At 33.0% G+C, this 26,835-nt stretch overlaps 2 protein-coding genes across 7 annotated transcripts; one reads left to right on the top strand and one right to left on the bottom strand.

The window, feature by feature from the left end:
- Window positions 1-123: 123 nt before the first annotated feature.
- On the top strand, window positions 124-23,199 carry LOC128164682 (heparan-alpha-glucosaminide N-acetyltransferase-like). 6 transcript variants are annotated; one of them, XM_052828661.1, is made up of 19 exons: window positions 124-219; window positions 881-1,086; window positions 12,982-13,115; window positions 13,238-13,389; window positions 13,861-13,936; window positions 14,080-14,137; window positions 15,267-15,392; window positions 15,819-15,931; window positions 17,201-17,308; window positions 18,199-18,350; window positions 18,468-18,580; window positions 18,668-18,789; window positions 19,024-19,168; window positions 19,284-19,370; window positions 19,537-19,611; window positions 19,719-19,789; window positions 19,894-20,006; window positions 20,632-20,814; window positions 21,943-22,082. In XM_052828661.1, the coding sequence occupies exons 1-18, from the start codon at window positions 174-176 to the stop codon at window positions 20,805-20,807; spliced, it is 2,073 nt and encodes a 690-aa protein (XP_052684621.1). In that variant the 5' UTR covers window positions 124-173; the 3' UTR covers window positions 20,808-20,814; window positions 21,943-22,082. The 6 variants fall into 6 exon arrangements, with proteins under 6 accessions (XP_052684621.1, XP_052684620.1, XP_052684622.1 ...); XM_052828660.1 differs by having other exon boundaries at window positions 20,632-20,820; XM_052828662.1 differs by lacking the exons at window positions 17,201-17,308; window positions 20,632-20,814 and adding an exon at window positions 17,688-17,795 and having other exon boundaries at window positions 21,943-23,199.
- On the bottom strand, window positions 22,971-25,112 carry LOC128164684 (uncharacterized). Its single transcript, XM_052828666.1, has 3 exons — window positions 24,539-25,112; window positions 24,305-24,460; window positions 22,971-24,153 (listed from the first exon to the last, which is right to left on the bottom strand). The coding sequence occupies exons 1-3, from the start codon at window positions 24,888-24,890 to the stop codon at window positions 23,840-23,842; spliced, it is 822 nt and encodes a 273-aa protein (XP_052684626.1). The 5' UTR covers window positions 24,891-25,112; the 3' UTR covers window positions 22,971-23,839.
- Between the last annotated feature and the right edge of the window lie 1,723 nt (window positions 25,113-26,835).

Raw genomic sequence — 26,835 nt, 5'->3', positions numbered from 1 at the left:
ATGTTAAATGTTAAAGAGAATTCTTTCTTTATATCAATATTATATATTTGAATCGCTTTTGTAATCCTGAATTGGAAAGTTACATATTCGTATTCCACAGCTTTTGTGTATTTTGAAGCATTATTCTGAAATACATTATACATCGGGATTGACATTCTGCAGATCTTGTGACTATGGCAGGCAGGGGCAGAATGAAACTATGCATTTTGCAAGTTTTATGTATGTATTTCTCTGTTACCGTAATTTTCATATTTAGATCATGATCTAAAACACAAAAAGTAGCATTTTATATTTACATTAGTTGGAATATCTCATACAGTAGCTTTTTAAAGTGCAATGTTGAAGGACAAATTGTTGCTGCTGTGCCCTGTCAACCATCTGAACGTCTGTACTTATCAAGTTATTTGTATTTTGCAGAGCCCCCTCCCCTCCAATCTATGTTTGTTTTCTTTTTTTGCAAATAATTGCAAGCTTTGTCATTGGAGTAAATTGCATGTTTTGCAATTCTAAAATTCTAAAAATCACAAACGGGAAGAACAAAGTGTTTTATTTTATTGTGTATACATGGCTGTATATTGATTCACTGCTGACTTGCAAATAAAAAGATTTGTTTGGAGTGAAACTTCATGAACTGAAAGCCTACTGTAAAAATAAAGTAGAAAATAGAAGAACTCTTTTTATATCACAAAGATTTGTGAGCTATGTACCTTAGTTTACTTTCGAATCAAGATAACAAGTAGGCATACCACTAGCATTATAAACAGTTTACACATTAGACATGTTAGAAAAATAAAAAAAAAACAATTTTTATTTGATACAAATAGTTTTGTAATCTTTGAACATGTTTACCTACTCTTTATCTGATTATTTTATTTTTCAGACATTTTAAATCTGTGGCATTCAAGTCAGGCTCAGGGACATGTACCTGGGCATGGGCTTGTGAAGGAGGAGATTCCCATTCAATGCCCGATTGGGGATGATAAAATGAACAATGCTAGAATTAGTATTCTATATACATCTGGAGTGTTGAATCAAAATCCAGATTACTCAGTTGCCCTTCTGTACCAGACCGAGGAATGCTATAAGGTAATGTTAATTCAAACGTTTAAACATGCATTTTAATTATAAATATTTATCAATTAAAATCACTTTCTCAAATGATTGCAAGTGAAACAGTGTTTGGACCTAAGCACAAACTAACACCGCTGATAACATTTAGTCCTTGAAAACAATCGATAAATTCGATGAAATGTATTCTAAAACATTGTTTTTCAAGGAAACTTATTTATAGATGCCTTGTAAATAGTCAAATTTTAAATGGTACAAACAATTTAGATATTTTTTGTAGTCTTACATTGTATGTATTCCTACACCAGAGTTCAATATATCCGTAAATCTCCGACAAGCCGAGAGATGTCTCTCTTGCTTATCGTAGATTAAAGGAGATAGTCAAGCCTCTGGTTTAACGAGACTAGAGTTCAATATTGCTTGGATCCATACTATTTCTTTGAAATATCGATACTGATACGTAGTTTGATGAAACTAATTCTTTGAATATTACACAACATGATTCATCAGGGGTTTTGCGAAATTCTTGTCAGAGAATAATTCATATTTTAAAAAATGCATGTGCATAATTCAAATACATATAGGAAACTACTTGCCATGCAAAATAATATATGAATCGATGATTCTAAAATAAATAATAATCGATAAAATCAACTCCCGTCAGTTCTTAATTACTTTGATTATTTTGTGGAGTGGATCTGCACTCAGAAACCCTTAAAACTACTAGTAAAACATATACAAGGGTTGTCCCAAAATAGCGTAGACATGACACATAACTTAAAATCTGTTCACTGCAGTTACATTAGACTTCTTAGTTTTCTTCAATGACCCAATGGCAAACAATACTGAAAAATTAAAAACTGTACTTTATTTAATTATTGAGAGAATGAACAATTAGTAGCAAAAGGTTTTTTTTTTTTTTTTTTTTTTTTTTTTTATTCATTTTCAATACAAATACATCTACACCATCATTCACACCACACCACTCCCACACAGATTGGGAAAGTAAATATAAAAATAATAATACAATATTGATAGGGTCTTACTACACATTATGCCACGTCAAAGAGGCATACCCATCTTGACCATTTCTTTTGGTAAAATCTATTTTCCAACATTAGTTTCTCTAAAGAATAGTAATTTTGTAAATATTTCACAATATTCTCAAATGCAATATTAGCAGATTTTCTGGATTGACTAAAGATATGTCTCTTAACTAACATGATAATTAGGTTTATAGCTAAGTATTTCTTTTCTGGAACACCAAAAATAACAGTTTTGGCATCAAATACAATTCTTTCACCAGACTTTCTAAAAATCCAATCAGACATTAATAACCATATCCGAAAATAGATGGACAGTAAAAGAAGAGATGTGTAATTGTTTCTGGTTCTAAAAAACATATTGAACATAGTGGGGAATTTTTAATTTTACACATGTGTAGTATTTTGTTAGTACCTAATATTCTGTGGATAATTCTATAGTTAAACCATATCAGTCCTGAATCTTTTGTGGCAGATCTAGGGTTTGAATAAACCTGTTTCCAGTTAAAATCTAGAGGTAAATTTAAATTGAAGGCCCATTTGTTTTCACAAATAGGTTTATGATTAGATTTTACCATCAAGTGATCATAGATATTCCGTGCTCCTTTTTTACACAAGCAAAGTATTTTGATAGATTCAGGTTGGTATGGTTTGACTATTACTTGATGTGAAAACTGCTTAACATTTGGCCAAGCACAAATAATTGCACGTTTCAAACCTTCATAAGTAGTAAATGGAATCTTAACTGGATATTCATTAGTGATTCTCTCATAACTAATGAATTCACCTTGAGTATCAAATAAATCATGAACAATATGAAACCCTTTCTCATAAAGAGCCTTACAAAATACATATCTATTTTGAATCTTTACTTTATTATTGTACCATAGTGGCTCAAGCATGATATTGATATTATCAGTCTCTATAGTTTCCAAAAAATCACATAAATAAAATAAGGTTTCTTTCCAAAAATTATTACGAGTGGCTTTTGCCCTCTGTCTACAATATTCAGGTCCAAACTGACATAGTTTATAAGTATGACACCCAGTTATTTCAGAAAAAATACTTATCCAGCTTGAGTTAGTTGTTAAAAGTCTCCTAATCCATGTTAGTTTTAGAGACTTAATAAATATTTCAACATTTGTCATTCTGCATCCCCCTTTTTCATAATTTAATTGCAATGTTTTTCGAGATATTTTGTCTATTTTATTTCCCCAAATAAAATTATACAGTGTTTTTTCAAATTGCCGTATCCATTGACTACTTGGTTTTGGAAGAGAGGTAAACAAATGTGTGAATTTTGATAAAAGTAAACTTTTGACAACTGTAATTTTTCCCAATGTTGAAATATTTCTTTTTAACCAGTGGTTAATTTCTTTCTGAACTAGTTTTAGTTTATTATCAAAATTCAGTTGTTCCATGTTTTTTAGGTTAGCAGTATATGTTACTCCGAGAATTGTAAAAGGTTCTGTCGTCCATTGTAAACCAGTATCACTGCAAATTGTATTTGAATTAATTTTTGAGCCAATCCAGACTGCTTTTGTTTTGGAAATGTTGGGTTTTAGTCCAGAGAATTTTGAAAACTGAAAAAGAAGATCAAGTGCGCTTTTTAAACTTTTTTCAGATCCATCCAAAAAAAGAACTGTATCATCTGCATATTGTAATAGACATACTTTTTCTTGTCCTATTTTAATACCTCTAATGTTTTTATTTTGTCTTATCAAAAGTCCTAATATCTCTACACATAAGTTGAATAAATATGGGGATACTGGGTCACCTTGTCGACAGCCCCTGCCTATTTCAAAAAATTTTGAAAAAATACCATTTTGAATAACACATAATTTGGCCCCATTGTATAGTACTGATACCCACTTGATAAGATCAGGACCAAAGTTAAAAAAATGTAATGTATTGTACATAAATTTCCATGATATAGAATCAAAAGCTTTTTCGAAATCTATGAGTAGAATCATACCTGGAATATGTTTATCCTGAGCTACATCAATTACATCATAAATCATTCTTGTATTTTCTCCTATAAATCTACCTTTGAGGAAGCCCTTTTGACTGTCGTGTATTAAGAAATCAAGGACATTTTTAATTCTATTTGCGATGCATGCTGAAACTATTTTGTATGTAACGTTAAGGAGAGATATTGGACGCCAATTAGTTAAATACTCCCTTGGTTTATCCCCTTTTGGCAGTATAGATATAATACCTTGTTTTTGAGTGACTGAAAGTTCGCCAACATCAAATCCCACATTTACTGATCTTAATAAAAAGCATCCAAGATCCTTCCAAAAAAATTTAAAAAATTCTGTACTAAAACCATCACTTCCTGGGCTTTTGTTATTTTTCATATTTTTTAATGCCAATAAGGCTTCCTCGTTAGTTATATAACCCTCTAAATTATTAGACATATTTTCATCAAGTACTCTAATATAGTTCTTATCAATAGCAATTTCAATATCAACATCTTGTAATTCTTTATCATAGCAGGAATATAAATTTTTATAAAACGTCTCAATTTCTGCTAAAATATCTTCCTGTGAGGTAATAACAGTACCATTGCTGCGCATAAGTTTGCCAACAGTTTTATTGACATAATTTCTTTTTTCTAAACTAAGAAAATATTTTGTTGGTTTTTCACCCTGTTCAATCCAGTTAAGTTTTGTTCTGATAAATAAACCTTTAATAAAATCTTTTCTGAATTCTTCCAAACTGTTCTGTGCATTGGTTAATTTTTGAAGAATGTCCTCTGAATCATTACTATTCCTCAATATTTCTAGTTGTTTAATTTCTTCTTCCAGTAGTTTTATTCTTTCGTTTTTTAATATTTTCTTTCTGGAACAGTACTGTATTGTGGCACCTCTTATGCTCAGCAATAGTTGTTCAAAAAACATTTGATCATCAATAACTAAATGTAATTCGTCATTCTTAACTGTATGGATACTTGCAGGATTGTATGGAAACACAGCATATTGTTCTTTAACTTTTTGTATATTACTTTTCACTAGATTAACATAAGTTTGATCATGGAGGAGTGAATTATTGAACTTCCAAAAGCCTTTACCCTTTTCGAATTTAGTAAAATAAATTTCTATATAAACCATAGAATGGTCGGATCTATAACCAGGTAGAATATCAGATTTATCCAATAAAGCCATTAATTCGTTTGAAATTAAAAAGAAATCAATTCTCGCCTTTTTAGTTGGGTTTGTTCTGAACCATGTGTATCTTTTTCGTTGTTCATATTTCACTCTCCATGGATCAATTAAACTGTGTACTACTTTCATGTTCAAAACCTTCTCCCTTGCTCTTTTGTTATTAATATTGGTATAATTAAAATAATCTAAATCTATATCCTGAACAAGGTTAAAATCTCCAGCCATAATTATAAATTCACCTTGAAAGTTTGAAATGATGTCCGATACTGATTGAAAAAAGTTTGGATCATCATTATTTGGACCATATATATTAACTAATAATATGTCATATTTCTTATACATGTTAATTTCTAGAACAAGTAAATTACCTTCCGTATCCTTGTATTCATTCAGTAAATGATACTCAAAAGTATTGTTAAACAAAATTGCAGTGCCTCGAGAATTAGATTGTCCAGGAGATATATAGATGTCATAGCCCCAAAAGGATCTAACTTGCTCATAATCATTAAGAGTGAAATGTGTATCTTGCAAAAATGAAATAGAGAATTGTTTTTGTTTTATGTAATTTAACACATCTCTCCTCTTGTCGAGACCACCTAGGCCTCTACAATTAAATGTTACTACCTTAAAACTCATAACAAACTAAGTGTATAAAAGAAAAATGTGTGTAAACAAGGTGACATGAAAGATGTGTGCAGAGAACGAAAATATGGTATATAGAAGAAAAAAACACTTTTCACTATAGCAAAGACCCCTACCATTCTCATACAATACAAACTTTTTCCCTTTGAGATATGTATATGTAATTTACCAGCAAAGTACACAAGACTTCCACACAAACATACATACAAAGAAAAAAAAACAAAAATAAATGTCAAAGGAACAAGTTTCTGGAATAAACGGGACATCGATCCCGATTTCGAGCTTTCGCTGCTACAGATTCGATCCCGATGCGTTTATGCGACACTACTACCGGTACAGTGGACATCACGCTCGAAGTTTTTTGTTTATATCATCGAATATATCAAATGTGTAACGACGGTCGTTTTTGTCTATTGCAAACACTTTGCTGTTGAAATACCAGGCAGAATGCACAAGTTCGTGTTCTTTGAGTTTCTGTATGAGCATTGCGTTCTGCTGAGTAATGTGGTCCACCATCAAGAACTCCTCTTTCATTTGTTTGCGGTGTTTCATGATAAGTATTTTACTTTCCGGACTTATCATCCTCACGATAACGGTCGGGGTCCACCGTTCCTATTTCCGGGGACTCGGTGAATCGCGAGAATGTCGTGAGGGTTTACATCAACTTTCACCCTTTGTTTTAGGACTGCACAGAACTCTTGTTTGAGGTCTTCCTTCGATTTTTCTTTCCAACCCAGTATTTTGATGTTGCATTTTTGGGAATATTGTTGGTTAAAATTTGCCATTGAAATGGCTTGTTGTGCATTTTTTGTTGTTATTCTAAGATCATCGCTCATTTTCTGCAGATCTCTTTTTTCTTTTGCGATTTTCTCCCTTATGTCGGTAAGGTACATATTGAGAGCATCAAATTTTTCGTTGGTATCAGCACGGGTTTGCTTCAGTTTTTCGTCGACATTGCTGTTTGTAAATTTTTCTATCTCACCTTTAAGTTCTGTTTTCAGTTCAGTCTTTAATTTTTTTTTTATTTCATCTTTGATTGCGGTCTTAATTTCTTTAACGAAATCACCTTTTAATTCTGATAATATGTTTTTGACCACAACGCTAATATCAGTTTTTGTTACCATTCCTTGTTTTATTTCCTGCAGGCTTTCGAGGATTGAATGTAGGTCATTTTCACCTGTTATCTCACCTGTGGTGTCTGAGGCCCCGACAGGGTTTTGATCAGAACTGCTTAATCGTGGTTTTTTTGTCGCTTTTTTGTCCGACACTACAGTGTTTTTAACTGTCGCTGATGCAGATTTAATGTTCAACTGTACAAGGTTTTTCTTTTTGTTTTCTTTTGTGCCCTTAGTGGATGGTGTGGTCGACAGACCAGGGCTAGGGCTAGCACGATTACTGGCCATGTTTGTATTAACAGTGTTCACCTTTAAAGGTAGAATACAAAGACACTTCGAATTACGTTCTTATTCTGAATAAAATCGCAACTTACTGAGCACTGCGTGACTCCAGAAAGCTCCGCTAGCGAATATTATCCAAATACACATTGATACAATTGCAGAAAGCTATTAATATTCCACTTTGGTAGAGCTCGAAAAGAAATGCGTCCTACGCCATGATCAGTCACGTGGTCCTTTAGTAGCAAAAGGTTTTGTCAGGCGGCGCAATGTGCGACGTCAGAAATTTCCGGTGCTTACATTGTTGCTAAAACCCTCCACACCAATAACGTTTACGATAACCCTTACGTTTAGTTTCCACAAATGTCTTGGAAAAATATTTTCTTTGAACATGATCATAAGTGCACATTCAACATACATTTCGAGTATTTTTTAATATGTTATAATAAGTCTTAACATTCTGACGACTCCAAAATTGCCCTGTATGACTTTGACTAACGTCCGTCTTACCGCAATGTGTCGTTCAACATTTTGACGTCCATTGATATCTGGCGGTATTTCTTTTTTCCACCTATTATCATCATACTCGTCACAATATTTTAAATGTTGTTAAACCACTTATTCAAAAAACGCATTTCGAATCAATTTCGTTAATTTTATTTACTAAAGAAGCCGATTATGATTTGTGTCAAGGTCTTTGCAAAATTTGATTAAATACTGTTGCGCCGCCTGAAACGCTGACGTCGTGATTTGATTACGAGTTAACTCTTCAACTTGCCACAGAACGCGCTATAAAATATTTAAAAGTTTTGTTATAGCCAGAACATTTTTTTGAGTAAATAATATAATTATTATCAAATGTAAATGAATGTTTTATTGTAATTTCTCATTCAAAAATTACTTTTCCTCGCAATTTTCATTTCATAATGTTCAATTTAACTTTTTGTTTTTTGACATTGCGCCGCATATCGAATTTCTGATCTAACATGCTTTTATTTCACTAACTTAATGTCAATAAATATTTGATTTTAAAACATTATTTGGATGCAAATTACTTGAACTCTTTGTGGCACCAATTTCATCTTTCTGTGTCTTCGATTACCTGAATAACGCCACTTGTCTACGCTATTTTGGGACAACCCTCGTACATGCATGTATGTTCTTAATCACCAAGCCAAACAAAAACATCTGTTTATTTGTTAAGGAAACTAGCACTTGCAATGACAACTATAAAGAAAAAATAAATTTATAATAAATTTTTGTGTACAACAAACACAAAATCTTAAACAACAGTCTATATACACATCAAAAACATTTTCTTAACCTAGACATGTATCAGCAGTGTCACAAACTCTGATGCGTGGAAAGTAGCCACACCTCAACTGGCTTGAAACTGTAGAGTGTTCTTGAATCATAATTAACTACTTGTTCCACATGATTTTATTCTACATGTTAATCAATTGGCTTTTAATGCAAAACTTCTTAAAGAATAAATCAAAATCATGCTGTGATAATCTGGTGTTCATAGGTTGTAATTTGAGAATACCAAATAATTAAGAATGTGAGAGCAGCTGGAAAGAGAGGAAATCTTGTGCTAGTGCCTAGTGCTTAATGTATTCATTAAAAATGATGAAAATGATGATGTTAGTTGATAGATAATTACTGGTATAATTAATTTTGATTATGTACACATAGATATATTAAACCTGCATCTGTTTGCAGGTTTCTTTTTCTTTTTTTCAAATGAAACTTACACTTGTATGTACTCTTTTTCTTGTGCCTCAAAGTATGAGTTTACAGAGATTTTCTTAGATATGTATAGAGTAGTTACATAGGGACTTACACATTTTCTTTCCTGTGCCCTGAAATATGAGTTTATATGAGCAATTACAGGTTTTTCCCATTTCAATGTATTTAAGATAATTAAGGTTTACTATCTTATTTATAGTTGAATATTAACATACTTTAAACTCTGTACATTATGTATATTTTTTTATGACATGATCTAGCTGTTACATTACCTTACAGGAAGTATTTGTTCTGCAGAAGGTTACATAATCCCATGAAAAGAACTAGATAAAAACTCAGATAATCCTAATTTTTATTCTGAGTTGAGTGATAAAAGAAATTACTTTTTTATACTGACTTTATATTATGTGTGGGGACTGGAATATTGTGTAAGATTACCAGTTTAATTGTTTAAACAATCCAAAAAATAATTTAAAAATTGAGATAAAAAAACTGAAATCAAAATTTAATTTAGTAGATCCCTGGAGAATCAAAAACCCAAACACTAGAAAATATACATGGAGTAGAGAAAATCCTGTGAAACAAGCTAGACTTGATTTTTTCCTAGTTTTAGAGGAACTCCTAACAATTATTAATAATGTACACATACTATTACCACCTGGTTATATAATGAATATCGTATTGAAGAATCAACATTGGAAATTCCAGACAACTTATTTTTAGATGTTTTATTGATGAAAATAAGTGATATTAAAAAAATTATGTAAATACAGATGTCAGCAAAATTAACTCAAGAAAGGAGAGATCATAAAGTAAAAATTAGTAATGATTTAAAATTTTACATGATATGTGTGCTGATAACTATGGTGGCATATCTCTGCCACTTGTGTGCAAGTTATTTTTCTATTAATTATGTGGACATGCAAGATAAATATGTTGACATGCAAAATAGTTATGTCAACATGCAACATAACTATGTTGACATGCAAGAAAACTGCAATCAGATAAGAGTTATAAAAAATCTCAAATATCGCCAACATGTGACATTCAAGATGCTAGATACGCTACCTATTGATGTCAACATGCAACTTATTTATGTTAACATGCAACTTCTTTATGTCGACATGCAACTTATTTATGTCAACATGCAACTTTTTTATGTCAACATGCAACTTCTTTATGTCGACATGCAACTTATTTATGTCGACATGCAACTTAGTGATGTTAACATGCGACTAAGTTATGTTGACATACAACTTATAAGTTGCATGTCAACATATTTATCTCGCATGTTAACATAACTAAGTTGCATGTCAACATAGTCATCTCGCATGTCAACATAAGTAAGTTGCATGTTGACATAAATAAGTTGCATGTTGACATAAATAAGTTGTATGTTGACATAAATAAGTTGCATGTCAGCATATTTATCTTGCATGTTAACATAAATAAGTTGCATGTCGACATAAAAAGGTAGCATCTAGCATCTTGGATGTCACAAGTGGGCGATATTTGAAAATTTTTGAGATTTTGTAAAATTCTTATCTGATTGCAATTTTCTTGCATGTCAACATAGTTATGTTGCATGTTGACATAATTATCTTGCATGTCAACATATTTATCATGCATGTCGACATATTTGATGGAAAAATAACTTGCACACAAGGGGCAGAGATATGCCACCATAGATAACCATTTGTTATTTAGGTGAATAATGTAGAATGTAAAAAAGTAATCCAGTACTTTGTGAACCGAGGGCCCCAACCTTGGCACCAAATACATTGCTTATTTAGCTCACCTGAGCTGAAAGCTCAAGTGAGCTTTTCTGATCCCTTTCTGTCCGGCGTCTGTCTGTCTATCCATCTGTCCGTAAACTTTATACATTTTTCGGCTTCTTCTCCAGAACCACTGAGTCGATTTCAACCAACCTTGACACAAAGCATCCTTAGGTAAAGATTTTTGTTAAAATGAAGGGTCACGCCCTCTTTCAGGGGGAGATAATTAAAAATCATTGAAAATTTGTTGGTATTTTTCAAAAATCTTCTTCTCAAAAAATTTTGTTAAAATCATGATCCCCAGGGGTAGGATGGGGCCAAAATGAGAGGTCAAATTTTTACATAGGAATATATAGAGTAAATCTTTAAAAATCTTCTCTGAAACTGATCAGCCAGAATAGCTGTAACTTGTGTGGAAGCATCCTCAGGTAGTGTAGATTGAAGTTTGTGAAAACCATGATCCCCGAGGGTAGGGTGGGTCCAAAATGAGGGGTCAAATTTTTACATATTAGGAATATATAGAGTAAATCTTTAAAAATCTTCTCTGAAACTGATGAGACAGAATAGCTGTAACTTGTGTATAAGCATCTTCAGGTAGTGTAGATTGAAGTTTGTGAAAATCATGATCCTCGGGGGTAGGGTGGGGCCACAATGGGGGGTCAAATTTTTACATATTAGGAATATATAGAGTAAATCTTAAGAAATCTTCTCTGAAACTGATGAGCCAGAATAGCTGTAACTTGTGTGGAAGCATCTTCAGTTAGTGTAGATTTAAGTTTGTTAAAATCATGATCCCTAGGGGTAGGGTGGGGCCGCAATTTGGAGGACAAATTTTTACATAGGAATATATAGAGTAAATCTTTAGAAATCTTCTCTGAAACTGATGAGACAGGATAGATGTTACTTGTGTGGAAGCATCCTCAGGTAGTGTAGATTTAAGTTTAATAAAATCGTGATCCCTGGGGGTAGGGTGGGGCCACAATGGGGGGTCAAATTTTATATAGGAATATATAGAATCAATGTTCAGAAATCTTCATCTCTGAAACTGATGAGCCAGGATAGATGTTACTTGTGTGAAAGCATCTTCAGGTAGTGTAGATTGAAGTTTGTGAAAATCATGATCCTTGGGCGTGGGGTGGGGCCACAATGGGATGTTAAATTTTTTACATAGGAATATATAGAGAAAAATCTATTAAAATGGTCTTCTCAGATTCTGATCAGCAAGAAAAGCAAAAAAATTGTGTGAAAGCTTTCTCGGTTAGGGAGATTCAAGTTGGATAAAATCGTGATCCCTAGGGGTAGGGCGGGGCCACGGGGGGGTGGGGGGGATGTCAAATTTTTACATAGGAATGTATTGGAAAAATTTTCTAAAACACAAATTGTCTAAAAAAGCTTTAACTTTAGTCAGTTCAGTCTTCCAATAGTCTAGATTAAAATTTGTCAAAATCATATTCTTCAGGAGTAGGGTTGGGCCACATGGGGGGGGGGGGGGGTTCAATTTTACAAAAGAAAACATTTAAATTGTTCACAAAAAACTCAGATGTTTTTATATATGGTTTCACTTATATGCAAGCATTTTGACATATTGTTGATTCTTTAAAATTGTTTAGACTCTAGCCCCTGGACAATTCTTCTTTCTCACAAGGCGTTCAAAGTTTGATTTAGGTTTATAATATAAACAGTTGTTTAAGTCTGATCATCTTTTCGAGAACTGCAATGCTCAATATGTGATATGACTGTAAATTCATCCTCTCACAAAGCAGCTCAATGATAAACAGAAGAATATGCAGGGGATTTTTTTAAGCAGGATCTTTTATACAACATTGTTCAGATATTTTGCATATGACTCCATAAAGCTGATTTTATTATGTCTGTTGTTACTTAGGTGAGCGATGTGGCCCATGGGCCTCTTGTTTTAAGTGATGGGACAATAAAAAGTCTTAAAAACAAAAAACCAAAAAATAAAAAACCAAAAAAAACCCCCAAAGATACTACACTGGACTTAGATGAATTATCTTTCTTTTTTTTCCTTAATTTTTTTAGCCTGTGGTTTAATTATTTTCACTAGTCGTTACCATTAGAGTGAAAAATTATGAATAAATTTGCACACAATTGATTGAAGTATTTTATCGTTTTCATTTAGTGTCCATTAGTAGAGCGCTTGGTCATTTTGAATAATTCTACATCCTGTAATATTCTGATTGACTCAAGATGGAATTCAAGGCTTGAGATAAGACCTCTTCATGAAGAGACTGTTAAACAAGATCCATCTTGCAAGTAGGTATTTCATACCGTTATGCAATATAGTATATGATATTTCAAGTATTAGTGATTGAAAAATATGTACGTAAACTATTTTACATTGCTAAAGAAATGAGCCATTCTTTATTTTTCACAAGGGAGGATAATCTGAGTGAAAAGCTTCATGAAAATGGAACATATGATTTATATGTGACCTTTACCCCCAATGATACTGGGGATAAAGCTGTACCAGGCACTGTCAAATGCAGGCAGTTGATTCTAAAAAATATGCCTCCAGATTCCTATATACGTGAGTAAACTCTTACACATCCTTTAATTTCTTCTTATTTTACTTCACATATATATATATAACATTTAATTGAGAAATGTAGTGACTGTAGTCATTCTTTTATGTTAGTATTGCTGTTAAAGTTTATTGCTATAAAGAAATTAAATGGTTTTGTCTTGATACAAACCATGGTGTAATGTATCATCTTTTCATCATGGACACATATTTTATAGACCGAGAGGGTGAGAAGTGGGGTAATAATGCAAGGAGCGAGGTAGAGACAAAGTTAATAAAAAAAAAAGGGTAGGGATGGGGCCATGACAGATGTCATATTTGTGTAACTAGCTAATATTTGTAGTGCAAAATAGTACTGGTAGATGTAGACTTCTGATGAAGAGCATACCATGTTATATGATGCACTTATATTTTTTATACTGTTATATTCATTATGACTTTCTCTATGAATATAATTAATATTTTATTTGTTTGCAGCCATATATGTTGCCATAGGATGTATAGCTGGGGTCTCCATTCTCATAACTTTGGGAAAATTGCTGTACAAGAAAAGGTATGGTGAATGTTTACACGATAACCAGACAAAATACGCTTCAAATAAAACCCCGCTCCAATATTTTGATACCTATCAGTATTTTACAATTGCAGAATATTTAGAATGAATTGTTTTTATATCTTTTAATTTGCTATTTTTAGGTGGTATTGTTTGAACAGACTTTTTATGACGACGGGGAATGAGAGCCTTATTAACCCAGTAAGTCCCAATAATCAGCTGCATGCAGATAAGTACATAACTCATGGTTTTCTAGCCCCTATTTACAATGAACTCCATTTACAGAGTAAATATATATAATATATATAATATAGTATATAATATAATTGCTCAGGTAAATATAGGTGTGTGTTTTTGTTTTTTTTATTTATTTTTACCAGGGGAAGGGGGTGTTTTTATTGGAAACAAAACCTTGTCACTACTTATTTCATGCGCGGATCCAGAAAATTTTTCCAGGGGGGGTCCGAAGGATAATTGTGTTTGCCAGGGGGGGTCCGAGGCATATTTTCGCGATAATTTTACTATGAAAATTTAATAAATTTTCATTTTCCAGGGGGGGTCGGGACCCCCCGACCCCCCCTCTAGATCCGCGCATGTATTTCATTCTATAGGATCCTTTAGATTCCTAACAAAGCCCCCAGTTTGGCATACCACGTTTTTTTGCAAATTGATATTTACTTCCCATAAAATACAGTAGTTGCTAAATATTTTTTTCTTTAATAAAATCAAGAGATGTTAATGTTATACTGATGTTCCAGCTGCATGTGGATCATACTAATCACTAAAGTCCACTATTCACATATACACTCCCAAATACAATGTATTTCTACTACATGCGCATGTTTTATTAACTTTTAGTTTGTTTTCATGAACAAAGCTTGCTTTCACAGATGATAACCAGCATTATTTAATTAACTCAGTAATTATGTTTTTCTACTAAAAACCCATTCTTTAAGTTGACATTTTCATCAGTTTCCAAGGAAATTAAGCATTAAAGTTTGCTATATATATTTGTAATGTTGTACACGGTATTGCAATATTGGGAAAATGGAATTGAGATATTTCATTTTTCATTCATGTTGCTGAATGCAAATAAAAGGAAAAAAAATAAAAGAAATAAATGCCTTCTGGATTTTATATATTGAAATAGTAATTACTATTGCGGTAGTGTAATACCAGTTAAATATGTCCCACAATTGAAAACCAAGTTGGCAGTTTACATGTAAGTGAGACAAAATTGTATAAGTTCCCATATATGCTTGTACTGGTTACTTAGGCATGACTGAAACAAGAGGAAATGAAACAATTTGTCTCCCCCTTCTTTTGACAGAAAAAGTCTGATTCAATAGATGATCGCCTTAGTGCCCCACTCAAACCCACCCCACGCGCGACCCTTAGGCAGCGTAAACCACCAAAAAAGCAGAAGCAATCTGTTTTAAATTCTGGTGGGGACTTGGTAAGTTTGAGTGAAAATCAACCATTTCTAAAGAAAAAATGTTTCCTTAATTTTTAAATTTAAAAATGTCAGAATTGTTTCATTTCCAAGTTTTAACCACGCAGAGGCTTAAAAGAATGTATGTTGCACAATATCTTATTCTCTGAATTGTTTTGCTTCTCGTTCTTTATTTTTTCATGATTATTTTCAGTCTCCGGGTGTATAAAAGGTGTAGTTTTGATTAATGATGAAATAAGACTTTTAGCTGTTTGGTGCTGGTGTCTACAAGATGAAATACCAGAGTGCCTTTTTAGAATTAAATTAAAAAAGTTTTCCATGAAATTTTAGTTTTAATTTACTACAGTTCAACAGTGAAGAGGTACCAAACAACAAACTGACATAATTTGGAGGTTCTCCCATCTTGTTTGTTGTAACATGATTTTGTAGGGCGCTTACACGTCAGAAGACCTTGGGGTGATGCAGACTACAATTAACCCTGCCGATGAACAAGACAGCCGTCCAAAGAAAGAAAGGCTCAAGTCTCTTGATACATTCAGAGGGTGAGATATTAATCAACTCTTTATTAGCATTCAACAAAGTCCTCGTGTTTTTGGTACACTTGGTCTTAAAGGGGCATGGTTATGTTTATTTTCAAAAATTACTTTTCAAATTATAGTTCTTTAAATGGTGAAAAAAGGTATTTTCAATGGTCATCTAAACTTTTAACCATAGCTGACAGTTTTAAGTGAAATACTGAGCTCACAATTGTTTGTTATGTAAGCTTGCTTTTTTTATTATATAAATTGCTGAACAGAAAATAATATTATTTGATACAGAAAACAAAATTAGAAGTACCAACACTGGAAACTGTTAAAAAAAATTGTCAAATAAAACTTGCAGATGAAAATCTAAAGAAAAACAAAACTTGTGTCAGGATATTCAACATGTGTAAACAAAAACAAGGCACAAGCTTTTTTTTTCACATATAACAAAGAATGTGAGCAATGTATCTCACTTTTCACTTTAAAACTTATTGTAAAATTTTGGCAGGACATTAGAAATGGTTACATTTAGCATTATAGATTCATGTATTAAAAATTGAAAAGTAAAACTTCCTGTTTAATGACAACTTTGTTTATTTTTAGCCAAAATTTTCAAACAAATTTTCGTTTGCTTGAAATTTTAACACACCATTTCTTAAGGTATGCCATATTGTGGGATATATTTTTATACTAATCGGACATCAACTTCCTATTAAATGACAACTGTCTTTATTTTTAGCCAAAATTTTCAAACAAAATTTCGTCAAAGATTTCTCAGGAACTATTATATAATCGCAGATGCTTGAAATTTTAACACACTATTTGTTTAGGCATACCATATTGTGGGATATGTTTTTGTAGTTATGTGTATCGGATGCCAACTTCCTGTTAAATGACGACTTTGCTTATTTTGCATATATTCATATATCAGAGCGGGGTATCACTAGTGAGCACTGGCTCACAGATATCTAGTCAATAATTATTTTACCAGCAATGTGCAATAGTATTCTTAGGGATTAAACAGGGAGTACAAGTGGAAATCCACATTTGCAGGATATTGATATCCAAAATATGACATAAAAGCTTGTTTAAAGATACTTGTGTTACATTTGGGCATTGTTGTTTAGGTGAGTGGTGTGGCCCATGGGCCTCCTCTTTTACTTTGTTATATCACAAAGTGCAACAAGTGTTAAAAAAGAAACAATTGATCTGCATTTGTCAGAAATAGTTGTCTTAAATGTAAAATATTTGAAGACGTATTTAACATGACCACTCTCTGACTTTCAGGATTAGTATAATCGTAATGATATTTGTTAATTATGGCGGAGGTGGATACTGGTTTTTCCGCCATAGTAGATGGAATGGTTTGACCTTTGCTGATCTTGTGTTTCCATGGTGAGAAATGCATGAATGTAGTTGCAATGGTGTGCTGTTCTATAGACTGTACTCTCTTGCTACTAACAAATCAATTAACACTAGAAATGACACATTTGAAGCAAGTGAATATACATGTAATTGAGGTTATATATTCACTACTTATAAACCAACCTGTTACTTCAAGGACTTTTTGTATGTACTAATATTGCTGTTCTGCACCCTAACAAAGCTTTATTAGCCTAGCATGTAGAGTTCTATCTTTTGTATGTGTTGCATGTAGAATAAGTCTTACTATCCTGAAATTACAGGGCTTCTTATGAGTACTGATTTAGCTTTTCTGTTTTAGCAAGCATAATGAGCCTAGCCGACTTTAATATCTTGCATGTGTTGCTTGTAGAATAAGTCTGACTATCATGAACTTTGTGAACTATGGGGGAGGCGGCTATTGGTTTTTTGACCATTCCGATTGGAATGGTGTAACTGTTGCTGACCTTGTGTTTCCATGGTAATGACACATTAAAAACTAACCCTGCATGCACATCACATTTATAACTTCAGATATACATATAATTATTTAGTTTTATGAATTGCCTAAAAAGTATCATTTATTCAGCATGCTTTTCTGATTATTCATATGAATGTTAATTAATCCTTAGCTTTTGATGCACTAGCTTTAGTAGCTAATTCTCTGAAAAATGTTTGCAATTAATGAATTAAAAAGAAGTGTTCAAATTGTCATTATTTTTTAATGTATTTTAATAATAATTGTTCTGATTTTTAATCATACAAATGGGATAAAATCTACAATAATTATTTAAAATAAATACATATTATTGATCCCAAAAGAATGTTCAATTCAAACTGGGGTGAAATTAAAGCATTTAATTTTTGTTAAAATTCCTAAACAGGTTCATATGGATAATGGGAACTGCTATGGCATATTCATTCACTGGCATGCTTAGAAGAGTCACTCCTAAACATAAGATATTCTGGAAAATCTTCAAGAGGAGCTGTATCCTGTTTGTGCTGGGATTACTGGTCAACACAGGCGGCTGTGATCGTGAGTTGATTAATGCTACTTTCACTTTACATGTACTTCTAACAGTCACTCTATTTGCATGTTTTTGTGACAGCCGCTGTCTTTACTGACTGAGACTTTCTGTTCTGTTGCTGACAGCTACTCGTCTGACACATCTGAGGATTCCTGGGGTACTTCAGAGGTTCGCAGGAACGTACCTCGTGGTGGCTTCTATTCACATGTTTTTTGCTAAAACAGTTGATGTCAGCATGGTAAGACAGTACAAGTTCATTGACATTGTTCGTTATATATTGGATATCTGCAATTGACATTTATGATTATAAAGAAGCATTTTGTAGTACACATACTGGGGCTTTATTCGAGACATTGTGGATTTCTGGCTGGAGTGGATTCTTCACATTGTTTTTGTGACTGTGCATATCATTATCACTTTTACATTGGATGTGCCAGGATGTGGCAAGTGAGTATTTGATTGAGAGAGAGAGAGAGAGAGAGAGAGAGCTATGACAAAACATTTTTATAAAATTAATAATTTTTAAATGAGTATTTTTGCATATTTACAAACTTTACAAAAGATCTAGAAAAACTAAAAGTTTTTCATGACTTTTGAAATGGGTTTACAGGACTGAGAAATTTACTGTTATCATAAATATTTCTTTCATAGTTTCATTATGCATGTATTCTGTTCATTTAGAGGATACATAGGTCCTGGTGGTCTTCATGAAGCTGTAAATAGTACAGAAGCTAGTGTGTACCAGAACTGCACAGGGGGAGCCGCTGGCTATATAGACAGGCAGGTGTTTGGGGACGATCACATTTACCAAAGTCCCACTTGCAAGGTATGGCAAAAGGAATATTAACTCATCACTTAATATTAATGTTTTAAGCACTGCAGTGTTAACAGAGAAAAAAAGAGAAATCATTACAAAATTCTTTTTTTTCTCATTATTGTAGCCTATTTACAAGACAACGGTGCCTTATGACCCAGAGGGACTTTTAGGAACTTTGAATTCTGTATTTATGTGTTACCTAGGATTACAAGTAAGTCTATGATTAATGTCTGTTTATTTTTAGGGATAGGTGTTGATGATAGTACATGTACATGTAAATAAATAATTTATCAAGATGAGCTATTGTCTATCTTTTCAATAAATATAGTTCATCTTTAACATAACTACATATACAGGTATTACCTTTTGTGTATTAGGCAGGTAAAATTTTAATGACATTCAAGGAGCCCTCGGCCAGGGTCAAACGGTTCCTGATATGGGGGTTATTTTTGGTAAGTGATGACTTGCAAAGAGAGAATAAGTTCAAATGTATATGTAGACAAATAAAGTTTTTGTAAAAAATACAATGGAGAAAGATTTGTTATTTATTTGCTTTCAGTGTTTAATTGCCGGTGCATTGTGTGGATTCAAGAAAGATGGAGGAACAATTCCTTTGAATAAGAATTTATGGTAAGGCATGCAGATTTCTCAAATTAAAAATTGAAAAAAATATGATGATTGAAGAACTTGTGAATAATTTTGAAAAAAAAATTTGATGTATTTTTGATTAATAGGTCCCTGTCCTTTGTGCTATGTATGGCAGGGTTTGCATTTGTCTTGTTGGCATTCTGTTATGTGACCATTGATGTGTATAAAGTGTGGAGTGGTGCTCCTTTCTATTTCCCAGGTAAGTGTTTGTCACCGAAAAAATGATCTAAATTGTATATTGTTTTATGAAAACTAACTTGATTTACAAACTTTATGAATAACAAAAAGCTTTCATTGTATATGCTGTACATGTAGATTACTAAACTTCTGATTTTCTAATCACAGTCCCTGAAACGTTATACCGTAATTTCCCATTTTTTCTGTGCATTCACAGTGCGTTCAAATAGGTGCACATATCGTTCATCATTCACTTTGTGCTCGCGTTTGTGCTCCGTTTGTCCTCTGTGTTCACTCACCATTCACTATTCATAAGCGCTTACAAAATTCCGTTTAATGGGCGCTCACTATACGCTTACCGTTCAGACTGTGCTCACCATTCACTGTGCGTGCACTCACCGTTCATTCACAATTCAAGTAGAAAAGTAGAATGTTTCAGGGACTGTACTGCTTTTATGTCAGTTTTCTGTGGATGCATGTTTTTGCAATTGGTATATTTTCTATCAAATTTTCAATCTATAGATTATAAAAAAAACAATGTTTAAATTTTGAATCTTTTGAAAGTTCACATCACCCTGTACAAAAAGTTAATATACAGAAATTACTTGAACGTATATATAACCAGACTGTTATATGGACCTTGGCAGGCATGAACTCCATATTTATGTACATTGCCCACACCACGTACCAGAACTACTTCCCTGTGGGGTGGAAGGTGGAGGAGAACCACACACAACAGCTGGCCTTACACTTGTGGGGCCCTGCCTTCTTCTGTCTGTTCACATACATGATGCATCGCAAAAAGATTTACATCACTATATAGAACCAATGTACATGTAAATATGAAACTCCCAGTATACACATCCTCAGTCCCTCAAATTCACTTACTTGTATACATGAAAGGCTTTTCCTCACCTTGTAATAACACATTAATACATTATACCTTTGCATTAAAAATCTTTTTGGATGATGTGTTCATTACCAAAATTGAGTTTTACAAGCCTTAGATTCAATACCTGTATATATGTGGATTTTTAAGGTAGAATTTGCAGATACAATTTTTGCAACCTATTCATTGCCGGCAGATTCAAGGGAATCAAATGATTAACAATTCTCATTATGGTTGTCAAGTACAAAACGATTTATGTTTATTTTCTCCATCAATTTTCTAGTATTGTTACCATCAAAAAGAAATTCTTTCCAGAAATTTTTTTGATTAAATTTAGAATTATATTTTAAAAAAAAAATGGTGTTCAAGACCTTTCAAAAATCCTTCTTTGAAAGAGATAATATCATGCTGTGAATTTATGTTATCTCTATAAGTTAAATTGAATAATCTGCCAAAACCAGCATCTCAGTGCATTAAAATTCAACACAGTTTGAATATATATGTACATATAATTCATTCATGCTTAAAACTGCCTTTTAAAGCTTGTCAGATGGGACAAGTCCAAATATCCTAGCTAGCAAAGCAAAATCTTGCAGGTGAACAATGTGAAGTGCTCATCTTATGGGGCACTTGTTTAGGCATATCATGATCATTTGTTTAGGCACACCTTGGAATTGGGTTGTATTCAGATTTGTTTTTTAATTGCAACATGATACTGGCTTCTATACATGTTATGGAATCTTTTATCCATTCTGCACTAAGAGGTTTCCAGCTCAGGTTTTTATTTTTGTTTACCTGAACATAGAATTACCAACTGCACTTGTTCCTCTTAACCTCAGCAGATGAATAAGCGAAATGAAGATTGAATTTTGTCTCTATTTGCTTGTGATTCAGTAAAAAAAATTTAAAACCAAAAGAAGTTAAAATGAAGTACATAAATACATATCAATTTTAATTTATTTTTGTCCATTTTATTTCTATCATTACCTATCATATGATTCTTGTCACGTAACTTGACTTGGAAGATTTTTTGAAACCATTTTATCGAAGCTCTGTTTCTCTTCAACAGGTATGAATCCCATTGTGTTGTACATGGGACATGAAGTTTTACATCGTCATTTTCCAATCAGCTGGGAGGTATCACAGTATCATTACTCCCTGCTTTCTATGGACCTATGGGGGACAGTTTTCTGGGTGCTTGTAGGGCTAGTGCTGTACAAGAAAAGAATTTTCATCACTGTGTGACCTACACTGTGTTAACTACATGAAATTTTCATGTATTCTTATTTTTCTCCAATACAAAACATGATATTGTGCCAAACTTACAGGATAATTAGCACATAGTTGTTTAAGTTACATGTAAATCTCTGATTACACAATCAAATGGTTGGATATATGTTTCACTTAATTCATGGTTTCTCATATATCTGTTGGTACATGTTTTACATATTATTAATGTTATTTTATATAATTGTTGGATGATACAATTAAAGGGATTTTTTTGTAATTGTTTGATAACATAATTATAAATGGATTACATGTAACTGTTTAAAATTTATGGGATTACATCTAATCATTTAAAATTAATGGGATTACAGGTAATTGTTCTGATGATACATAATTCTGTTGTACATTATTTATGATATTTCATGTTGAAACAACACAAAGTAAATTGGATTGCATGTAAATGTTTGATAACATAACTAATGGGGTTACTGTAATTGGATGTTTACATTACACATAATTCATGTTATAATAGTGATTATAAATTCTTACAGGTTTAATATAATTCATGAGATTATGTAATTGTCATGATTACTTATATAATTTATGGTGCCTTGTTATTTTTAGGGTAACTTATACTTTATCAGATTACATGTAATCATCGGGTAAACACGTGATTTGTGAGGGAAGATCACATGTTATCATGAAATTATGGGGTTTATTAGCAAATATTTATAATTACTTATTGTCTAACTATTTATGCTGTAAAAAAAATGATCCAAAAAGTAATTTGCAGAAAATGTATTCTAGTCCAACATTGAAAATTAATTTTTATGTGAACACTTTGAACACTTGTTTCAAGTCTGCAGTACAATGAGGACACTTAATTGTTTCTTCTCGGTGGTATTTTTTTTACCGGTTACATTAACTGATTTATATTGTTCTTGAAGTCTTATTATTTTTCATGAGATAAGTATATATATATAATTGTTTCTATGCATGCATATTGACTGTGTATTGCACATTGTATACTTGTACATTTTATATAGAACTGCTCTATGCAAAAAAAAACCTAAATCCTCAATACAACCCCCCCCCCACCCCCAAATAAAATTAGCATGTGATTTGGGGTATATAAGTTAGGTTTTTGATCCAAGTCTCAATCCTCAAATATGGAATATAATATATAGTGAAAAATCAGACTTGAACCAAAGTCAGGTCATCCAAAATTTTTAAGCCTCGGGACCTTGTTTTGTACAATTTTATAGATTGTTCTACTTTTCGAAGCAGCTACATGTATGATGAACCACAACTCCAAACAATGATTTGTGATTTCATTAAAATTTTATTAATGTGTAAGGTGCAATATACAAAATGAAAATAAAATGTAAATTAATATTAAAACAGGATTATACTTATTATTTTGTACTTAAGAAGGACACAAACCTCCTTAATTACATGTATATGTCACTTAGTCAATTGTAACACATGTGTAAAGATTACACCTTTACAATATAACAGTCTAGTAATCATTACTATAGTAGTAGTGTGCATTAAGGCATTTCACTCCACAAGGACAAACACAGATGTTCCCAAGGTCATTTGTGAATAGGATCCTTCTGAATGACAGTGGTTTTCAAGTTTGCTGCATTTGAATTTAAAGTACTCTATTGTGCAATTCTTTACGAAAAGGTCCATTTGATTTTCCTCTGAAGTAGTTGGTAACACTTAAACAGCTGGGTTTATTTTAACCGTGTCATAGGAATAGAATGGTGATTGTTATTGGAGCAGCAAGGTTCTTGGTCTTCTGCAAGGATCTGCTGATGACTATTGGTTTTCATGTATCTGTGTTGCGGGGTTTTGTCTTGGGCCAAATAGACAAGGAAAGTCATTGTAGAATACGAAGTCATCAGGGCAGACAATCCAGCAACAAGCAGACACCATGGCATCAGTACTGTAATCGTTGCGTGGCTGGCCGCCATAGGAAACTCAAAGGTTTTCTTCATCTGGAGAGTGATGGTTGTTATCTTCCCCACAACTAACCACAACATTATAGCTTTAAAAAAATGGCACCATAAGTACATCTTAAGTTCGTCATATAGAAATCGAGGTGATTTTTTGTTTTTGAAACCCATATAATTATACATGTACATGTTGTTTATAATAACAATTTCAAAATTCATTCAGTTATTTGATTTAGCCCATACCTGAAATTGCAAAACAAGAGCATGCCACGATGCCAGATCCCTTTTTAGTGACTCTTGATTTGTAGTACAGAAGATAAGCTACTAGTCCGATCAGAAGGCACGCGATGCTGATGGACGCCTCAATCTGGTACTCCAGAAGGCCACTTAATGCATTGACTAAAAAAAGCAAGCGCTAGTGAAGGAACAATATAAAATGGTTAACTATCAATGAAGTGGAATTGTGTGTCTACTCACAGCAGAAGTCCTTCAGCAATTCAAGATGGTCGACGTGGAACTTCGAAAGGTGCTTGTTGTCGTAGTCAATAAAAGTTTCCGTAAAACAAGCGAGTTCTGTCCCATTTTGATACCGACCATCGAAACAGAAGGAGAAGAACCAAAGTCCGGCAGAAACTTCTGCCGTCAGGTCGGATAGCGTGGATTCGTTACTTGCAGACGACACTTTGACGTCATCGTAAAATTCCAAATGGAACTTCATCCATCCCGGCGTCGCTATAGTGGTGATCTGACACAGCAAAGACAATGCAACGAACACCAAAATCAGCGTCAAGTTTTGAAACAGAAACTCTTTTACTTCACTTTTGCTCATTGTAAGCTTCGTCGGTGATATATGTCGTTGCAGCTAATTGCAATAGACAACTATGTATTTCACATGCACTATTACACGGGAATCTGCAGCAACCCTGACACACCAAATTGTACTATAACGCTGCTGCTGTCAACATTAATGATGGAGCTATATGAAGGTTTCTATTATAGTGACTAAAAAAGTAACAATTTGCATAGGTTCAACGCACTCACAGGTTAGCAGTCAGACACAGTCCCTTTCATTCTACTTGAGAAAGAAACTCGATCTTTCTATTTGTGTAAATATGAGAATCTTTATTGTAAATGGTTTCAAGGTCATGATCATGCCACCTGATTCTGTTTCTATGGTACTACACTCATGGCCTATGACAATGGTGTGTCCATGAACACTACCCGGGAAAGAGTTTGATTGCATTTAAAACGACGAATCTTTTTGTTCAAATTATACCTCCTTCGACATTGTTCTAAATCTCTCTCTCTCTCTCTCTCTCTCTCTCCTACCTATTCACTTTATTTTTATGTGAAGAATCGCATTCATTTTTTATAATTAGTAAAAGCTCTGAAATGTTAAATTGATAACAGAAAAATGAAATCGATTACAATATCCTAGTTAACACGAACGGGCATCTAGTTACTCAAAAAGGTCCTATACTCAAATACTTATTGAATACATTTATAATTACAGTGGTAAAAACGAAATGCATAGCTTACTCGATCTTATTTTATAATATTTTCGCTGCAAATATGCTAGCAAAACATGGACTGTGCATGTATAATATTTAATCATTTAATGTATGACCCGATATATACATTAGTGATATGAAATTTTTGTTCATTTGTAAACCATGTATGTATGAGCAGCGTGGATTAGACTGTTGTAATTTGGCTCAGATTCGTTACCATCAAAGCTTGTCCCCACAGTCCCGTGATGCAAATGTTACATCGAGCTTTGATTACATGCATGTCAACAGTCACACGGTTTAGTCCCTTTTCAAACTATACCTACATAGTCACTTCATGCGCGGATCAAGAAAGGAGGGATCCGGACCCCCCCCCCCTTCCCCGAAAAATTCAAATTTATTACACTCACATGATATATTTTCCGAAACAAGGCTTTGAGACCCCCACCTCCCCCGGCAAACACAATTGTCCCTCGGGACCCCCTTCCGCGCAGAACAATTTTCTGGATCCGCGCTAAATTACGGTAAATCGTCTAGCTCGAAAGAGAAGTTTATTAAGGTCAATAGGCTTTGAAATAAATTACTACTTTGATGAATTTAAGGGTTTGATATTTATTTTCTGAAGAAATAGTGAGATTTTGGATTGGTGACTTCTGAGTAAAAATAAAAAAATCAGTGTTTCTTTCCAGAGCACTAGCCACTGAACTAGAAGCAAGACTATTTGGAATTTAATTTATATATACCATTTATATATATATAGTATAATGTAATCACGAAATACATGATGAAAATATAATATTATATAAACAATAACTTAGATTAAGAATGTTACACGGATTGTAATCGATAATCTTTTAAAATGGAAGCTATTCTGATTAACTCAATAGATCTTGAAAATTGTTGACCCCAATCCTAGCATGGTTAATGCTTTCTGAAGAAAAACAAAAACTATTTTTTTTTTTACAAAGAATGTAAAAGTGCTCATGACTCGTATTGAGTGTGTGCTGAAGACTTTGAATAAAGAGAGAAACTTATTTTAGTTTACAAATGTACACACAGAGTATTTGTTCCAGTTTAAATTGCAAGGTGCATGTTTTGAATGAAAATGAAATTAATGGGAATAAGTTTGGAATCGCTCCCTAATTGCCAATTTTGGGTATTTGTTTTCGGTATTGAACCCATTGAAGTGAATGTCTTCCTTTGAAGAGCGACAATGACCGATATCAGCGAGTGACTAAACTTGTCAAAAGTCCTGTTTACTTTTGG

Source organism: Crassostrea angulata, chromosome 10 (genome assembly GCF_025612915.1).
Source record: "Crassostrea angulata isolate pt1a10 chromosome 10, ASM2561291v2, whole genome shotgun sequence".
NCBI lineage: Eukaryota > Metazoa > Mollusca > Bivalvia > Ostreida > Ostreidae > Magallana > Magallana angulata.
Note: the sequence above shows the minus strand (reverse complement) of the source record. Positions and strands in the feature narration are given on the sequence as shown.

Excerpts from the sequence above, each read along its gene's own strand:
- LOC128164682 (XM_052828662.1), top strand. The coding sequence starts at position 174 with ATGGCAGGCAGGGGCAGAATGAAACTATGCATTTTGCAAGTTTTAT. Across the intron at positions 13,390-13,860 it reads GCCTCCAGATTCCTATATAC|CCATATATGTTGCCATAGGA; the intron begins GTGAGTAAACTC and ends ATTTGTTTGCAG. Across the intron at positions 14,138-15,266 it reads ATGAGAGCCTTATTAACCCA|AAAAAGTCTGATTCAATAGA; the intron begins GTAAGTCCCAAT and ends TTCTTTTGACAG.
- LOC128164684 (XM_052828666.1), bottom strand. The coding sequence starts at position 24,890 with ATGAGCAAAAGTGAAGTAAAAGAGTTTCTGTTTCAAAACTTGACGCTG. Across the intron at positions 24,461-24,538 it reads ATTGCTGAAGGACTTCTGCT|TCAATGCATTAAGTGGCCTT; the intron begins GTGAGTAGACAC and ends TGCTTTTTTTAG. Across the intron at positions 24,154-24,304 it reads CTCTTGTTTTGCAATTTCAG|CTATAATGTTGTGGTTAGTT; the intron begins GTATGGGCTAAA and ends ATTTTTTTAAAG.